The sequence below is a fragment of the Cannabis sativa genome, chromosome 2 (genome assembly GCF_029168945.1).
Source record: "Cannabis sativa cultivar Pink pepper isolate KNU-18-1 chromosome 2, ASM2916894v1, whole genome shotgun sequence".
NCBI classification, from domain to species: domain Eukaryota; kingdom Viridiplantae; phylum Streptophyta; class Magnoliopsida; order Rosales; family Cannabaceae; genus Cannabis; species Cannabis sativa.
The window spans coordinates 17,497,423-17,517,141 of record NC_083602.1 but is presented as its reverse complement, the minus strand read 5'-3'; the positions used below and the strand labels follow the sequence as shown (position 1 = coordinate 17,517,141).

Genomic DNA, 19,719 nt, shown 5'->3' with positions numbered 1-19,719 from the left:
AAGAAAATAGTATTTGTATGACATCATCTGAATCTAAACAACATCCACCAAGGCATTAAATGATTGGACAAGATTTTACGGGAATATATAATTTAATCACGAACAAGTTGACTTGTCTCGACTTTAGAAACATTTCAAGAGAAATAATGCATTGCTCAAAGTGTGTGTTGCTTTCTAAATTTCTAATATACCCCCTGCGTGAGTTTAGTTCTAATTAAATTTGACCCTACTAGTGCATATAATGCAAATTCTTGGACTACTGTGTTAAATTGAAATATTAATTTCATTGTTTAGAGCGTGGATGTTATTTATAACATATAATTTTCTCAAACAAAAAGTACTGGTATAATTTATAATTTCACTCCTCAATTTTAACCTTTAATTTCACTTTTCTCTCTTTGTTTTCAGTAAAACCTGATATTTAAATATTTAATTGAAAAACACCAATGAAATTAACTGCTATAAGAAAAAAAAATAGTTACAGAAAAAGATTTAAACAAAAAAAAATTGGTTTTTTTTTTTACAGCTGAACAAAAATGGACTCTTTCTTTTTTTTCTTTTTTCTTTTTTACAATACTAATTGTGTAAAATAAAAATAACAAAAAAAAAAAATCATTGTACTATATATCTGATTGTTCAAGGAAACAAAATCCATAAGCAATTACGAAAACAAAATACTATTTGTTGTAGACGTTAAGCATATTCGAAGTCTATTAATGCTAACAGATGACTAGATCAATGGTTCCTTAATTTGTTAAATGTGACTAGCTAGACAGAGTACTTTAGGACAAGATAATAGGACAGATTATCTGAATCCACAATTACACAAAATAACAAAAACAAATCAACAAATATATATATGCAAGAGTCTTTTGTTAATTACCAACTCAAAAAAGTTCCATCATTAAATATCCTTATTAGGGATATAACCACAACAGATTTTGATTATAAAATCTACACTAAAAAACAAAAAACGAAAAAAGGGGAAAGAAAAAGAAAAGGGAAAAGGAAAAAACATAAAACAAACAAACAAAAGAAAAAGAAAAAGGAAAAGAAAAATTACAACGCATGAGAGCTACACGCTAGTATACCATATTGCACAAGCTCCTTTCTCAGAATTATTGGGTCCAATATTTACTCTTTGCACCATATATGTTAATTTTTAATCAAGCATGGCCGTATGAAGGTGTAGCATTTGGCGGCGTTGGAGCTGAAGCAATACGCCGGCCACGCTCGGACCTGCTGTTTTCAGCAAACTTGATGCTATTCTGATGCAAATTCTTGGACTTTTCTTCCTCAGTCCACTCAGCTTCGTAGTAAGACTCTTCAGTAGATTTGACGATATCCTTGGAAGGAGGAAAGAACATGCTACCCCACTGTGGGAAATGAACTAAGGTGACAGGTAAAGTACAAGCACAAATCATGACTCCCATAAGGGATAGTCCTGTAGCCGTTGAAAATCGAGAAGTGGAGAAGAACACTAGTTGGGTCAATCCAGAACCAAAGTTCCCTCCTGCACCGGTTAACCCTGATATGATTCCCAAAGATCTTCGAGAGACGAAGGGAATGATGCCGAATGTTGCTCCGCAAGCTGCTTGAGCTCCGATGGAGAAGAGGATCATGGAGAACACTGCCAGGGGGAGTGTGTTGGCGCGGCCTAGCCAAATGCAGAAGGCACCTCCCATGGTTTGGAGAATCCAAAGGGTCCACAGTCTGCCTCTCATCCCAAAATGTCGAGCCGCCACGTCTGACGCCCACCCGCCGAAGGGACGAGCCAAGAGGTTAGCCATGCCGAATGAAGCCGCTATGATACCAGCAGTGTGTAGCTTGAGATTGAACCTATATTTTATTATTATTATAAAAATTATTAGTATTAAAAGAAAGAAAGATGAAACAAGTATTTTCTATAATAATAACTTATATAAGAAAATGTTAGGGAGAAAAGTACAAACCTATCATAGAAATATTCAGCAATAACATTATCAGTGGACAATTCAACACCCATGGAGTATCCGTAGAGAAGGACAAAGATCCATGTCCTGTAGTTTGTGACGGCATACCATAACACCTGAAGCATTGGACAAAGCCATCAACATCAGTATTTATATATACAATTAGCTAAGAAATTAATAGATCCTTGTCAATATAAATATAGAAAAGAAAATATGAAGACAAACTAAATTGAACCAACCCTGGAGAATTTGTCTTTGGCAACATCACCCTTCTTTTGTAAGGCACCAAGGTTCCCATCGGGCAAGTCCTGTCCAAGAGTTAAGACCAAAATACCCATGATGATATGAAGCCATCCGGGAATGAAGAAGGCAATCCTCCAAGCTGTAAAAGGTGTGGCACCAGCTTTGCGAATCAGCTCATACACCACAGGCATCAGAAGCTGAGTGGCTCCTCCGCCCATGTTTCCCCACCCGGCGGCGGTTCCATTGACAAGCCCTATGATCTTACTATTAAACATGGTGCTCATCCAATATTGGCAAGACACGAACGTCGCCAGTGAAAAGCCAATCATGAAACGCACCGCCGTGTACCCGCCTGCCGAGGACACAAACGACATGCAAAACACTGTCGGGGCAGAGAGCATGATGAGAAAAGCACATCCGTATCTGGGTCCCAAAAGATCGCATACTGCTCCCATCACAAGCCTGCAGGAGACCAAGAAAAAAATATTTATTATATATTTATATATGAAACAAATACTAGTGTTAAAAGTTTTGATATACTTGCCTAGAGAAGATACTTCCTGAGACAGAGGCAACACCAGCGTTTCCAATATCAACCTTGGTGAGATTAAGGTTGTCACGGATGATGGGGACAAGAGGTGCAGCGGCGAATGTGGAGACGAAACAAGTAAAGAAAGAAATCCAAGAAAGGTGAAAGGTTCTCATGTGGGGATTGGCCAAAGAGAAGAGCTTAAACACTTTAGCCTTGTGTTCTGAATCCACTGGCAAATCAAATTTGGCCGTCCTATCAGTTGGAACCATGGGAGAAGCCACCGATGCAGCAAAGGTTTGCTCTCTTCCAGTGACTCCATGCATGGAGCTTCCTGGCTCTCCTACACCTTCAATGTTTAGAGCCATTTTTGTTCTTTTCCTTAGTATTGTAGGAAAGAAGAGAGGAAACTGATCCCTATTTATATTGTTTGCATTTCGAGATATTAACTTCGGCGCACGTTGACATTGTAAAAGCCTCCCAAGAGGCAAAATATATTAAAGATTCTCGAACTGAGGAAATATTAATTATAAATTTAACATAAATTACAGAATCCATTACGCCGCATAGGAAAGACTCGTCGTTTATCCCAAAGGATCACATAACCATTGAATTTTTTTTAATTAATTGAGCCAATTAACCATTAATAGTCCATTCATTGACAGACTATAATATGGACCCGAGTTGTATTAGATTAGTAGTATTTACATAGACACGTCTCCAAAATTTGCAATTAATATCTTAGTGACATTAACTATTTAATTAGTAATTAATGCTGTGGTTATTTTCGTATCACAGCTCTTACAAAATCACAACTGGTACAAGTTAAACCTAAGTTTTTTAATATATATTGATCCGCATGTAATGGATTCACATATGAAACATACTCATAATATGTAGTCTAGTGATTACATTATTGAACCTGCGTACGTAATACACAATTTAATTTTTTTTTTTTTGTAAGTATATATATTGTCATAATTATTTTACTTTTTTAATAATTTCTTAAAGTGATTTAATTACTAATAAATTAATTAGCTAAACTCTTATTTGTAAGTCCAACAATAATAGGTCAACATAATAAGGATTTGCTTACATCATACAAATACAATGATATATATTTATCTTACAATTTTCTTCCTTAGTGAAAGTTTAATTATATTATTACCAGACAGACCTTCTAGAGAGTCCACAATATATATTTAAATTCAGTTAACTCTTAACTGTTGAAATGAAATTCAATAACATTTAAATTCATAAGGTCGATCTTTTTATTTTATTTTTTTTTATATGAAATGACCATTTTTAACATATGATTTTTTTGGGTAAGGATGATTTTGTGTATTTGGTATTACTTTTTATATTTCATAATTAATTATATATCTGTTAGTTTCTATATCACTCATAAAAATATGCAACAACAAAATTCAATTCTATAGATAAACATATTACATATAATTATAAGTGTATAACTATAGATCTAAAGAATACCTTTGTTGATTCAAAGAGAAGAATTCAAATGGCGGAAGCGTACCTTAATTCATAGATAGTGATGATCTTAATCCATCTTGTAGAGATAATCTTTGTGGTGATTTTGGGTAATGATCTTCCAAGAAAACAAGACTTAGGTTTTCTAATTTTCTCTCTTGATGGGGGAAGATGAGAATAGAAATTGGCTCTTGTTTCTTGGGGACCACTACCAATTTATAACCTCATAGCTAGGTTATTAATTTTAAGTATTTCTAATTTAGCCCCTCAATAAATTAGAAATATCGCTTAGGGTATCTACACATTTAGCCCATGACACTTTAATACCCAATGACCCACAATTACTAAAATGATCACTTTATTTTGGGCCAAGCTTCAAATAGCAATACACTAATATACATATGAGCCCATATTGAGGATTTTAATCCAACAATCTCCCACTTGGGCTACATATGTTTTCTGATAGTGTGTAACCTTATAAGCGCTTAACTTTTGCTATCATAATTATAGGTATTTCAAAACAATCTCGTCCATTAATTATACTAACATAGGATCAAAGCGGCCTTCGCAACATTTATCGTAGCTAAACCCATCAATGGTCACGTATATCAATATAACCAAATGACATAGATCAATCATGGATTCGTAGCATGGAAATTACATGCAAATGTGATCTTAACATGTCTATTTCCAACTGGTCCTCCTTAATTGAGATCAATTCTTTATTAATTCTTTCTAACCTTATACTTAAATCTCAATAGAAAGAATACATTCAGAGTACTCAAAACTTAAATCCATACTTTATCTGCAGAATCAAACCATAAATATGTATCAGCTTGATAGAACATCTCAAATACAAACTCCCACTAAACCAGCACAATCTTAAATAATACTATATCCATATATGAGCAATAAGCTCCTGAAAAGCCTTAAGTGATATATTCTTAATGATCCAGATCACACAAAATATGGTGTTTGTCCTTATTATGTTCTATGGACACCTTATTACTCTGAACTTTATTTTAATAACAATTAGCTCAAAGTCAATGTGCCTTTGACCTTATAGAGTTCATGTTGTTATTAAAATGCAACCTGATTGATTTATTGTCACAAAATATATCTTTAATAGCTTTCAATACCATTCTTAATTTTTTTTTTTTTGCAGCCATATGTGACAAAAAATCTCACAACTAAAAGCTTTATAAGATCAGAATCAGAAATCTTAATGATCTCCAAACATTTTCTGTTTTCTGATTTCCGATAAGTGAACATATAGTATTTTGTTCTCCTTAAATTCCTTATAGCTTATTTGGCTGCATACCGAAAGTTCCTTATATAGTTACTTAAATATCTATCCAACATTCTTAATATGTATAAGTACAAATACATACATGCTTGAGCATATATTAGATTCCAATGTAAATTAAAAATCTTCTATATTTCTTGAATTCTAAGGTTGCTTTTAGGGCAATAATTTAGACACCTTATTTTCTTTAGCTACAAGCTTATCACCTGGTATAGTATCTTTCATGCCAAAAATTTTGAATACTTTATTGATATATCTCTTTTGTTATAATTCAAGAATATTTCAAGAACATTCTCAACATATATTGAATTCCTAATACAAAATGAGTATATCATTAATGGCAAGCAATTGTTCACCAATATAATACCAGGATCATATTCTTACTCCCACTGAACCTGTGATATATACACAATCATCAAAAGCTTTTATCTCAAAAACCAAATGAGAATACTTAATGAAAATTGTGTAATTATTCACGAGAAGCTTACTTGAGTATACACATGGATTTTCCTAATTTGCAAACCATATTCTTTGGATCTTTGGACACAAAGTTTTCTCGTTGCACACATAACTTTTGTCATCAATATCATTATTGATAAATGACACATTAGTAATCCATTTGATATAACTCAAGACCATAATGAGCAGTCAGTGTCATGCTTGTCTTGAAATAGTCTTTCAATTAAACCAAAGAAAGTCTATTCAAAAGAATAAATATATGCTTTATAAGTAATTCCTTACATGCAAGACATAATGTGCATCTCTCCACATTGCAATTTGCATCCCTCTTGATTATAAATATTTATTTATAACCAATTAGTTTTACACCTTATAGCAATAGGAAAAATACCAAAAAATTTATTGTCTCACATCAATTTGTACTCTTTATTTATGATATCAGTCCAGTTTCGAGAGTCGGAACCTTCATGGCATGATAAAAGTTGATTGGATCATTGTCTATCATTCCATTATTTCCTTATGTCCTTTCTCTCATGGATTTCTTTAATGACACTGACCTTTGAGGTTGTTGAGTTTGATTATCTGAAACATTTACCATATCTTGAATGAGAAGTTGTTTGATATTGTCTTATCAAGGTTCTGGATTCACTTATTGATCAATGAAAGTCATGAAAAACTAAACATTGTCAGAAGTGATAGTTGGAATTGAGTTTAACGTCAATTCCTTCTCAAGAACAATATCTATAATAATCTTATTTCTCCCCCAAACTCAACATCCTTAAAATTATTAAAGTTTCTCGTCTCAAAATTGAACCATAATGTGGGATCACAAAAATTGTAGCTTTTTTAATTACTAGAGTATACAGTAAAGTATAGTTCCTTACTATTTTGGAGTCCGTATTGCTTTTATGAGGCTTATAAGACCTCATCTTAATCGAACATCCACAAATAGAATATATCTATATGTTAGACTATGAGTCTAACCACAACCTTAGTTTATAAAGAGTTTTAACTTATACTTTACTTGATACACAGTTCAGAATTTATGTTGCATTCTTAAGTGTTTCTCCCCAAAAACGAGTTTCATGACGAAGAATGAATTATCACACTTCTAGTCATGTCCTTAGATAAATGTTAATTACATCTCTCAAATACCCTTCATGTTTAGGTTTGCCTAACATTTTGTATTGGAAGATGAAATTACATTTCTTTAGTATTTGTGCAAAATAATCTTAGACGTTATTCACTTGATTCGTCATACCTCCCATGGTAGTGTTAACCATCATAGTTAGTTTCAACGATTTTAATTTTCTTACCTAGTTGATTTGTCAACTATGGTTTAAAAATTTAAAAGAAACGTCTAAAGATTAATGCCTTATGAACAAAACAAGTTTCATTAGTCTGAAGACAAGATACTATTATTGATCATTCCATGAAACCATGAGGAAAGATCTACCAGAATATAGCATAAATTCTTAGATAATGAAACTTTTATTTTGTCGCTTGATTTCTTTATGTTTGTTTGTTACCCCTTTATAAAATCTAAAATTTATTAAATCAAGGGATCAAGAATTCTATTAAAAATAAGTCCTTCTATTCTCCTTTTGGGAGATATAATCTTAATACTTATACCAAAGTATAATAGAATTCTCATGATTCAATTTATATTTTGTACCATAAGAGAAATTATAAGGTTTCTTTATATGAGGCAAATTTCAATAAATTCATAAATTAAAGAGCTAGTAGAACCAATATTGGAAAAGACTTTTAAATTCTAAATGAACAAGAATGTCCTAACTTATTCAAAATAGAATTCAAAACCAAAACTCATCTAGGTGATGATACTGTATAAGTCTTTTCCAAATCCAAAAAATAACTAGTCTTTAACCATAGTTTGAATATCCTTATAGCCTCATATGTAGATGTTTCACTTTTGCCCCTAAAGATGAATCTTTCATCATCACTTGGCTTTTAGTTTCATAGATAACCTTCCATAGTATACTTACATAAGAAATTTCATAAAAAATTACTTATTAAGTATAGTTAGGTACAATAGATTAAATCATTTACAAAACAAACCATAGTGAGAAACTTATTTTCATTCGATATGTCTAATGACATACTTGGAACACTTTAACCTTATTTTAATTCCTTTTGTAAAAGTCATAGATAATTCCATATCTAAAATCTTTTGCACTTTCTTTAACAGTGTTCCATATGCAACATACTGAATTTTATCTTTGTCCTTATCCTCCTTATCCTTTCTTTAAACAAGGTAGCTAAAGAAGCATATTTGCATCTTTCCTTTACTTAAAAATTTATCTCATTGGCATGAGAATTAACTTTATGTTGGTAGATATAACTAAAACATGAGCAAAAAAATAGAACAAAATAACCAAGGGTTCACAAAAGAATCAACATAACAAAATAAGTTCAAATAATGGCAAATCCCATCTCAAGATACCAAACACACCATTAATATCAAGTCTTTGGACAATAATATTAACTGTAAGCGGTACTCTTGTTGTAGCAATCAAATATTGACAATAAATCCTGTCAAACAATTTGTCAATCTTTGGACTGTACATATTGTTCACATGGAAACCTTATAATTGTCACATATTTATCACCATAAGTATGTGTGCCCTCAAAATAAGTATAACCTTCCTTTGGGCCGATCAATACTTACATAAAAAACACACACACAAACATCTAACATTCCTCATGAGCAATCTACACAAGAGAGGTTGCTTTGGCGACATCATGTTTCAATCAATTCATTTAGAATGAGAGACAAACTTTAAAATTTTAGTATGCCAAATTTGAACAAAATTGATTCAAATGAGTTTTGACTTTATCTCAATATATAATAACACATCAATCCCAAATAAAAAATAATAAATACAATAAATATATACTAAATAACATTTTACCAAATCCTTAATTTCCATATATATATATATATTTAAATAATGAATACAATAAATACATACCAAATAATATCTTACCAAATCCTTAATTCCCATATATATATTTACATAATGAATACAATAAATATATACCACATAATATCTTACCAAATCCTTAATTCCCATATATATATTTACATAATGAATACAATAAATATATACCAAATAATATCTTACCAAATCCTTAATTCCCATATATGTATATCCAAAAGCTTAATCCCCTTAAAAAAAATACTACGAAATTGATATTAGGATAAAAGATATAACATGTATTTTGAATTTATTGGTAATTGTAGTAATAATTTGGAATGAGTATTGTTGTAATCTCGAGGGTGTGCTACTGTAATTCATAACTTATCTTAAACCATTGATTCAATGGCAATCAAACATCAAGTTATATTTATACGGTAGTCATAAAAAATCAATACATCAATACATCAGAGGATTACTTAATCATCATGATATAAACATATATAAATTTATAAATTTAATCATCATGATATAAACATATATAAATTTATATCTCAAGCCAAAAAGTGGAAAGACCATAACCCTAATTTTTAAATTTCCCAAATTTCTTTAACATAAACCTTAAATTCTCAAAGAATCAATCAAAAGTGGCTCTTGATACCACTTGTTAGTTTCTATATCACTCATAAAAATATGCAACAACAAAATTCAATTCTATAGATAAACATATTACATATAATTATAAGTGTATAACTATAGATCTAAAGAATACCTTTGTTGATTCAAAGAGAAGAATTCAAATGGCGGAAGCGTACCTTAATTCATAGATAGTGATGATCTTAATCCATCTTGTAGAGATAATCTTTGTGGTGATTTTGGGTAATGATCTTCCAAGAAAACAAGACTTAGGTTTTCTAATTTTCTCTCTTGATGGGGGAAGATGAGAATAGAAATTGGCTCTTGTTTCTTGGGGACCACTACCAATTTATAACCTCATAGCTAGGTTATTAATTTTAAGTATTTCTAATTTAGCCCCTCAATAAATTAGAAATATCGCTTAGGGTATCTACACATTTAGCCCATGACACTTTAATACCCAATGACCCACAATTACTAAAATGATCACTTTATTTTGGGCCAAGCTTCAAATAGCAATACACTAATATACATATGAGCCCATATTGAGGATTTTAATCCAACAATATCAATTTTCTCATATAAACATAATATTTGTAAAATGATTTTCTCTTGCCGTAATATCTAAATAATAAAGTAGACACCCTTGAAGATGCTGAAACATTCAGCGTTGCCCACTATCTTGACGAAGCTATCTCTATTAAGGTGGTTGACGCCCAGTGCACCCGCAGGGACACATGAGTTTCATTAGTTGGAATGTTTGTGAAATAGGGAGCAACTGAGCGTTCTGAAATCTCTCTCTCTTAGTGAAGCAATGTAAATCAATCCTTTTGTATGTTATGGAGATTAAACTCTTAGTTGGTGTTGTAAAAATGTTTAAGAATAAACTTAAGTTTCTTAATAATGGTCTTGAAGTCTCTAGAGTTGGCTTTAGTGGCGGTTTACTTTTTCCCTGGACTAATGACATTGATGTAACTTTGTTTTTCCTATAATATAAATCATTTTAATTGTTACATCAATTTCTCCAATAATTACTTTTTTCTTTTACAGTCTTTTACGGTGCTCCTAATCATTATCTTCGCACTCATACTTGGCAACTGTTGCATCACATTGGTGCTAATGTTGGTACCACTCTCTAGCTCCTGAACGGTGACTTAAATGATTTCCTTACAACCTTTGATAATGTTAGAGGCGCTTCTGATGCTGATCCTTCGTCTCAATTTAGATTGTTCTTGGACACTTTTACTCTTCACACTATCCTTCGATATGGCAGTCCTTACACTTAGAGCAACAAATAATCTCAACTTACTCACACTTAAGAACGATTAATTTGGGGCATTTCCAACTTTGCATGGGACTTTTTATAGCCCCATTTATCATGGTGATTACTTTGGTTCTCATCATCGTGCCCTCATTCTTTCTCTTCGTGGTCGCACTGAGAATAACCGTCAGCAACCATCTCATTTCAATTTTGACAAGACATGGCTTACTGAGGATGGCTTTGAAGATTGCATCCGTAATGCTTGGTGCTCTGCTCCTATCATGCATGTTCACGATCCTATTGAAAATATTTCCCTTAAGCTCACTAAGTGTGAATCCACACTCCAATCTTGGAAGAAAACCCTTGGCCCCCGTATTACTCAACAAATTCATGAAACCCAAACTCAGTTGCATCTTGCTCAGAGCTTCTCCCAACCCAATGATCAATGCTTAAACACTTGCTGAAATCTACAAAACACTCTTGATTGCCTCCTTTACAAGGATGAACTCTATTGGCAACAACGACCCTGAATGAATTGGCTCAAGCTTAGTGATAAAATACCCATCATTTTCACCATGTATCTTCTTCTCGTCGCTCGATAAATAAAATTTCTTCCCTTGTTCGTCCAGACAGACTTGTTGCCTATGATAGTCAAGCATTATTTATACGATTGCACAATACTTTTCCAAATACTTTCCACTAGCCAAAATCCAGACTCCTCTCTCATGGACAAGGTTACCTATGGGATCACATTGAACATCACACATGAAGAATATTAGCTATTGATGCCCTTACACTGTTGATGAGATCAAGCAGGCCCCTTTTCAATTAGCTAGCGACAAGGCTCTGTGTTTGGATGGTTTCAATGGTTCCTTCTACAAGTCTAATTGGCACATTGTGGGTGAGGATGTAATTAGTGTTATCCTGAGCTTCTTTAATTGTATAGCTATCATCAAAGCCATCAATAACACCATCATTGTTCTTATACCGAAGAAGGCCCACCCTGAATGTCTTCTTGATTATCGTCCCATCACTCTCTTTTCAACATTGTATAAAATCATCTCTCTAACTCTTGTTAATCAGCTTAAACATGTTCTTTCTCAAATCACATCTCAAACTCAAAGTGCATTCTTATCTAACAGGTTGATCTCTAATAATATCATAATTGCCCAGGAGGTTACTCATTCTCTGGCCCACAGAATCTCAGGTCGAGTTGGTTGGGTGGCTCTTAAACTTGATATGACCAAAGCTTTTGACACAGTTGAGTGGTCTTTTCTTCGAAACTTAATGGAAAGTATGCTTTTCCTGAATGTTTCATTGATCTTATCATGACTTGTGTTTCCACTACATCTTTTTCCTTCTTGGTTAATAATCAAGTTCAAGGGAATATTCTCTCCACTCGAGGTACTCTTTAGGGAAATCCACTTTCTCCATACCTTTTTCTTCTCTATTTTGAGGGTTTTTTCTCCCTCATTATCCAAGTGATGGATCAGTGTGTTCCCAGGAAGCATGCACTTAGCCTCAAGATCGCTCGCACTAATCCCACTATCTCTCACCTTTTCTTTACAACATTTTTCTTTTTAGTGTTGCTTAACCTATTGCAACTTCTGCTATTAAAGAATTACTAAATGACTATAGTCTGGCATCTATCCAACAAGTCAATTGTGCAAAATCCTCTCTCTATTTCTCCATCAACACAGATAAGGATACAAAAATGTCCATCACCAGTATTCTTAATGTCCCTATTTGCGCAGTAATAGAGAAATACATGGGTGTCCCTCAATCTTTTAGGCGCTCCTAAAAAGAGGCCTTCAATTGCCTCTATGATCGTGTTTGGATTCATTTGAACAAGTGGAACTCCACTTTCTTTTAGAAAGAAGGTAAGGAAATCTTACTTAAACTAAGTTCAAGCCATTCTGCCCTATTCTATAACTTGTTTCAAACTTCCTTTCTACTTTCACTCTAAATTAGAGTCACTAACTGCTAACTTCTGGCGAGGTGGAACTTGAACAAACAAGAAAACTCACTGGGTAGCTTGACATCTCTTTGCAAATCTAAGTTCCATGGTAGCCTTGGATTTCGGTCCATGAAAGCTTTTAACCAAGCTATGCTAGCTAAGCAAGCCTGGCGCCTCATCCAATCTCTTCAATAATTGGTGGCTCCTTTACTTAAGGCTCGCTATTTCCCCACTCTACGTTCCTGACTGCTGGTAAAGGTCATCACCCTTTGCTGGTCTAGACTAGTATTTCATGGGGTAAGGAGCTTCTCTTGTTAGGACTTAGGAAGAAAGTTGGTGATGGCACTGTTGGGAATATTTTACCAGGATCTAGATTTACTAACAAGTATATTGATTAACATCCTAAATATGAATTCTCTAAAATAATGAAATTAAACACATAAGGGTTTAAGAAAACCTTATATTGATTGCAGTGGGATATAATGACACCCTCCGCTCAAGATCTTTAGCCCTTGATTCCTTTCTGTAGCAGAGCATTATCAAGATCTGAACATGGATCTCTTTCTCTCCTTCGGGTTTGGTTACCACCGTCTTACCCACTATGATTGAGTACTTAACTTGCTATGTGTGGGCATGGCACTCTATCGCTCAAGGTTCAAATGGTGAAGAACAATGAAGGAGGCTGAAATCACTAAAGGAAGGAACTCTCTCATCTAGGTTGAAGGCAATAGTTAAATTGACATTAGTTTGACAAAGTGTCAAGAGGATGAAATGAGACTATCATGTTCCTTTTATAGTGTTTCAACTAAGGATTAGGACTGAATTATATGGATTAAAAAAGAATAAAATATTGGGCAAAAATCCACTTATGGCAGTACAAAAGAATGGACCAGTTTCTAATTAGATTTGTCACTTTATTTCAACAACTAATTCTTCTTTCATTAACACCATATTTTCCAATTCAATCCTATAAATGCCAAAATTATTTATTTAATAATTATAATTAATTACTAAATAAAATTATCATTTATGTAATTTATTAATTAGACCATACAAAGTCTCTTAATTAACAAATTGACCCCAAAACTTTTTTTCTTCACAATTAAGCCATTGCTTAGTGAAAATTCATAAATAAGACATAGTCTAATTTTAGAATTATAATTGATTAATTAATTGAGTCTGCAAGCAGTATTATCTCAACTAGTGAGGAAACTATGTGCCTATATAACTGTGCTTTCAATAAGTAGATCTAGAATTTACCAAGTGAATTCTCAACTTATTAATTCCTCCTTGCGCCACTATAGATTTGGAATTGAATAGCACTCTCAATTATATAGAACGCTCTATATGTACCACAATATTGATACGTTATGATTATCCATTGTTACAATCCTAATAGTTAAGGATCCTCTATAGATGATCTACATTGAATAGGGATAAATTTACTGTTCTATCCTTCAATGTATTTTATCCTTAAAACACTAAGCAACCTATAAAGGATACTTCGGTAAACTAATATATTACTGAAATGACGCCTCAATCATTTATCTCTATTCAGCCAAGCTAAAAAAAAATCATCGTTTCACTTCAAAATACTTATAAAAGCAATAGATTCTATATCTATGATCAGCGCTCCCACTCAATTGAATTACCATGTCCTTAATCTGTATGTTACGAGAAGATCCAATTGGTCGAATTTAACGAATAAATTGAAGAACATAATTAATACAACTAAGATTGAACCTAACCATATCAGGATTAAGATCCATAGACCTAAGATCAACCATTGATATTGACTTAGAAAGATATAACGGTAATTTTATGTTATCTTAACGAAGGTTAATATCGGTCCCTTCCAATGTATACTCCATACATCCAATACTAGTAAACTTTGCCAATACCCTGGAAAGGACATAACACTTATCCAAGGTGTGAGTGTACGTTATCGTTGATTATCATGTCAGTCTAAATCCAGTGAACTGACAAATCATGGGAATTAAACTTTTGAACATATAATCATGATTATATTCCACTGTACTGACGACACTATAATCATGAACAAATATATATACATATATTTATATATGTTCTAGACTTAATAGAATTTATACATTAAATATAATCATGAAATATATCATGTGAACCATGCAACACAAAAGCAATTTCTGATCTTTATTAATTAATACATCTGATTATATTGAAATGGGTTTTATTTAGGGCACAAAACCCAACAAGCACATCTATTTCAATCTATGATGACACTGTTGGAAATTATTTTACCAGGATCTAGATTTACTAACAAGTATGTTAGATTAACAACCTAATATGAATTTTAAAGCAATGAAAATAAACACATATAAAGTTAGAAAACCTTACAGTGGGTGCAGCGGAATAATATGACTCCTTCCGTTCAGATCTCTAGCCCTTGATTCATTTGTGTAGCAGAGCATCACCAAGATCTGAACCTGGATCTTCTTTTCTCCTTCTTTGATGTAGAAATTCCATAGTCTTCCATACTATGATTGAGATACCACTTGATGTGTGTGGGCACTACTCATCTCACAAGGATTTCGAAATTTTCTCTCTTTTTCTCTCTCAATTTCGTGGCTGATAGCATCTAATGATGTGCAAGAGAAGAGAACAAGGGCTGCTATATATAGGGAGAAGGGAGAGCACAACTTTCCAAATAAAACAGTTTCCTCTTTTACTGTGTAATTGATTAACTGCCTTATTTAGTGTGATTCACCACTTTCCTATTATAGCTAGGCTTTGATTAGCAATTACATGACAATTAAAAAATAAAAATAATAATTGGGAAACACAAAGGGAGTGCTCGGCCCATAGAGGGAAATGGGCCTCACTTGGATTTTGCAGTTTCCTCAATTTTATTTCAATTTCTCCAAAAATGCCATTTTTCCAATTCTAATCATTTAAATGCCAAAACTAATTATTTAATAACTAAAATAGATTATTAAATAATATTGTCATTTAAAATAATTATTAATTAGACATACAAAGTCTCTTAATTAATAATTAAACCTAGAAACCCTTTTCTTTACGATTTCATCCTTAAACTGCGAGAATTCATAAAGTAGACATAGTCTAACTTTTAGAATTATAATTGATTAATTAAAATCAATTAACTGAGTCTTACAAGCAGTATGGCCTCAACTAGTATGGGGACCATGGGTCTATATAACCGAGCTTCCAATTAGTCGAACCGAATTTACCAAGTAAATTCCCTAACTTATTAATTCCTCATTGAATCCACACTTAGAACTTGGAATTGCACTCTCAGTCATATAGAAACGCTCTATATGTTCCACGATATAGACACGTCATTAGTTATCCATTGTTATAACCCTAATGTGATCAATGATCCTCTATATAGATGATTTACACTGTACAGGATTAAATTACCGTAACACCCTACAATGTATTTTATCCTTAAAACACTTAACCCTGTATAAATGATATTTCACCTAAGTGAAATGAGATCTCCACCATTTATCTTCGTTTGGTTAAGCTCGAAGGAAATCATCCTTTACTTCTATTTGCCAAATAGAAGCTATAGATTCCATATTTATGTTAGCGCTCCCCCACTCAATTGCACTACCGTGTTCCCAAAATGTACGTATTGCCCAGACTAAAGATTAGGCTTAACTAACAAATCAAAGAACACGAATAATACTCTTGAAATTGAGCCTAACCATATCAGGATTTCGATCATGTGATCTAGGATCAACAGGTGATATTGAATTGAATAGATATTACGGTAAGTTTCAAAATCTAATTCAAAGTTCAATATCGGTCCATTCCAATGCATACTCCATGCATCCGATACTGGTAAACTTTGCCAATGTCCTAGAAAGGACATAACACTTTTCCAAGGTGTAAGAATACCTATCGCTGATTATACCATGTCAGTCTAAATCCAGTGTTCTGACAAATCAGGGAATCAACTTTTGAACATATAATAAGGATTATATTCCACTGTGCTGACAACACTATAATCTTTAACCAACTCATATGTTCTGGACTTAAAAAAGAATTCATACATTATATACATATAATCATGAAATAAATCATGTGAACCATGCAACATAAAATGTTATTTCTGATCTTTATTAATAAGTAAATTTGATTATATGAAATGAGTTTTATTTAGGGCATAAAACCCAACAGACACTTAGGTTTCGGGGTACGACCAACTTGCATATCTCAGTGTCCCAACTAATCGAACCAATACTATTTCTATCTTAATTACTGCTAATGGCACCTAGGATGTTGCCCAGCTTTATACATTTTTTCCACTGATATTTGCCAGGCCATACTTTATCCCACTTTATCCCTATATTATATTTTATCCTTGAACACTCGGTTCCTTGAAAATGAATTTGAGTAAACTGATATCATTACTAAAATGATATCTTTATCATTTACGTTTTTAACAAAGCTCAAAGGGAACCATTGTTTTACTTCTAACATAGAAGTTATAGATGTCAATATCTATGATTAACACTCCCACTCAATTATACTACCGTGTTTCTAAGATGTTAGTATAGACTAGTCTGTATATTAAGCTAGTAATGAACAAGTCAAAGACCTTAAATAACACAATTAGCTTAAAGCTTAATCATGTCATGATTCACATCAAATTGATTTATGATCAACTAAGTGACATTGACTTAGAATAGATATAATAGTAAGATTATAATATCTATTCTATTTTCAATATTTGTGCAGTCTAATGTAAACCTATGTATTCGATACAAGTCTACTTTAGCAATATCCTAGAAAATACATGCCACTTTTCATGGTGTAAGTGTTGGATTTTGTGCCCTAAATAAAACTTTATTTCAATGTAACCTTATATATTCATTTATCAATAAAGAAACAGATTTATTTCATTACTTGTTTAATGTGTTATTTGGTTCACATGTTTATTTCATGATCATTTGTTTGATTTATAAATTCATCTAAATCCTTATCAAATTGATATTCTTGTTTATTGTGATGTCAACACAATAGAAAGTAATCAAGATTATATGATTAAATGAACTCCTATGATTTATCAGTACACAAGATTTAACTAATATGATAACTGTTGGAATTTTATGCCCTAAATAAAACCCATTACAATCTAATCTGATTTGTTATCAATATAAGATTAGAAATCATTTATGTTTTCATGTTGTTTTCATGTTTATGGTTTAATATATATATACAAAATCTGTTAAGTCCAGAACATATAGTCATTCACAATTACAGTGATGTCAACACAGTGGAATGTGATTGTGATTATATGATTCGAAAGACAAAGTCCCTGTTTCATCAGTGCTTTAGATTTACACTGATGTGATAATCAGCGATGAAGTGTACTTACACTCTGCATAAGTGTTATGTTCTTTCCAGAACATTGGCAAAGTATACTAGCTTTGAATGTATGGAGTATACATTGGACTGGACCGATATTGAACTTGGTTAAGATATTATAATACTTACCGTTGTATCTTTCCAAGTCAATATCACTAGTTGATCTTAGATCAAAAGATCTTAATCCTGATATGCTTAGGCTCAATCTCAGGAGTGCTATTCATGTTCTTTGATTTGTTAGTTAAGCCTACTTTTGGGTCAGGGTGATACGTACATTTTGGGAACATGATAGTATGATTGAGTGGGAGCGCTAAACATAAATATGGAATCTATAGCTTCTATAGGTATTTAGAAGTTAAATGATGATTTCCTTTGAGCTTAGCTAAATAGATGTAAATGGAAGAGCTCTTGTTTTAGTGATTATATTTTAGTTCACTAAAACATCATTTACAGGTAGCTAAGTGTTTTAAGGATCAAAATACATTGAGGGGTGAAACGGTAAATTTATCCCTACTCGGTGTAAATCATCTATATAGAGGATCTTTGATTATTGAGATTATAACGATGGTTAAATGTGATAGCGTATCTATATGGTGGAACATATAGAGCGTTCTATATGACTGAGAGTGCAATTCTAAGTTCTAAGAGTGGATGCAACAAGGAATTAATAAGTTAGGGAATTTACTTGGTAAATTCTAGTTCGGCTTATTGGAAGCTCAGTAATATAGGCCCATGGTCCCCATTCTAGTTGAGACCATACTGCTTGTAAGACTCAGATAATTGATTTTAATTAATCAATTATAATTCTAAAATTAGACTATGTCTAGTTTATGAATTTTCACTAAGCAAGAGCTAAATTGTGAAGAAAAGAGATTCTAGGTTTTATTTATTAATTGGAAGACTTTATTATGTCTAATTAATAATTATATTAAATGACAATATTATTTAATAATTTATTTTAGTTATTAAATAATTAGTTTTGGCATTTAAATGGTTAGAATTAGAAAATTGGCGTTTTTGAGAAAATAGAAATGAAAATTGTCAAAACTGCAAAATACCAAGTGGGGCCCATTAACACTATGGTCGGCCACTTGTGGGGCTTTTTCCAATTATTATTTTCATTATTTTAATGCCAAGTAATTGCTAACCTAAACCTAGTGGTTACCTATATATAGATAATGATGGCTTACACTTAACAAGAGATTGAAAATCAGAAATTTTGCCTTCAGAAAAATTGAGCCTCCTATCCTATTGTCTATAGCCGAACCTCTCTCTCCCTCTTTTCTTCTTCAATTTTTCGAAACCTTGAGTGATAGAGTGAGTGCCCACACACATCAAGTGGTAGCTCAATCATAGTCTGGAAGATTGTGAAGAATCCAAACTGAAGAGAAGGACATTCGGACTCAGATCTTGGTGATACTCTGCGACAGAAAGGATACAAGGGTTAGATATCTGAGTGGAAGGAGACATACTATTCCGCTGCACCCAATGTAAGATTTCCTAAACTTTATATGTGTTTAATTTCATTGTTTTAAAAATTCATGTTAGGATGTTAATGAAACATACTTATTAG

General features: G+C 32.5%; 1 protein-coding gene across 1 annotated transcript; it reads right to left on the bottom strand.

Moving 5' to 3' along the window:
* Positions 1-858: 858 nt before the first annotated feature.
* Positions 859-3,188, bottom strand: LOC115721030 (high affinity nitrate transporter 2.4). Its single transcript, XM_030650260.2, has 4 exons — positions 2,740-3,188; positions 2,192-2,657; positions 1,953-2,068; positions 859-1,839 (listed from the first exon to the last, which is right to left on the bottom strand). Exons 1-4 carry the CDS (start codon positions 3,090-3,092, stop codon positions 1,167-1,169), a joined length of 1,608 nt encoding a protein of 535 aa, XP_030506120.1. The 5' UTR covers positions 3,093-3,188; the 3' UTR covers positions 859-1,166.
* Positions 3,189-19,719: the final 16,531 nt, after the last annotated feature.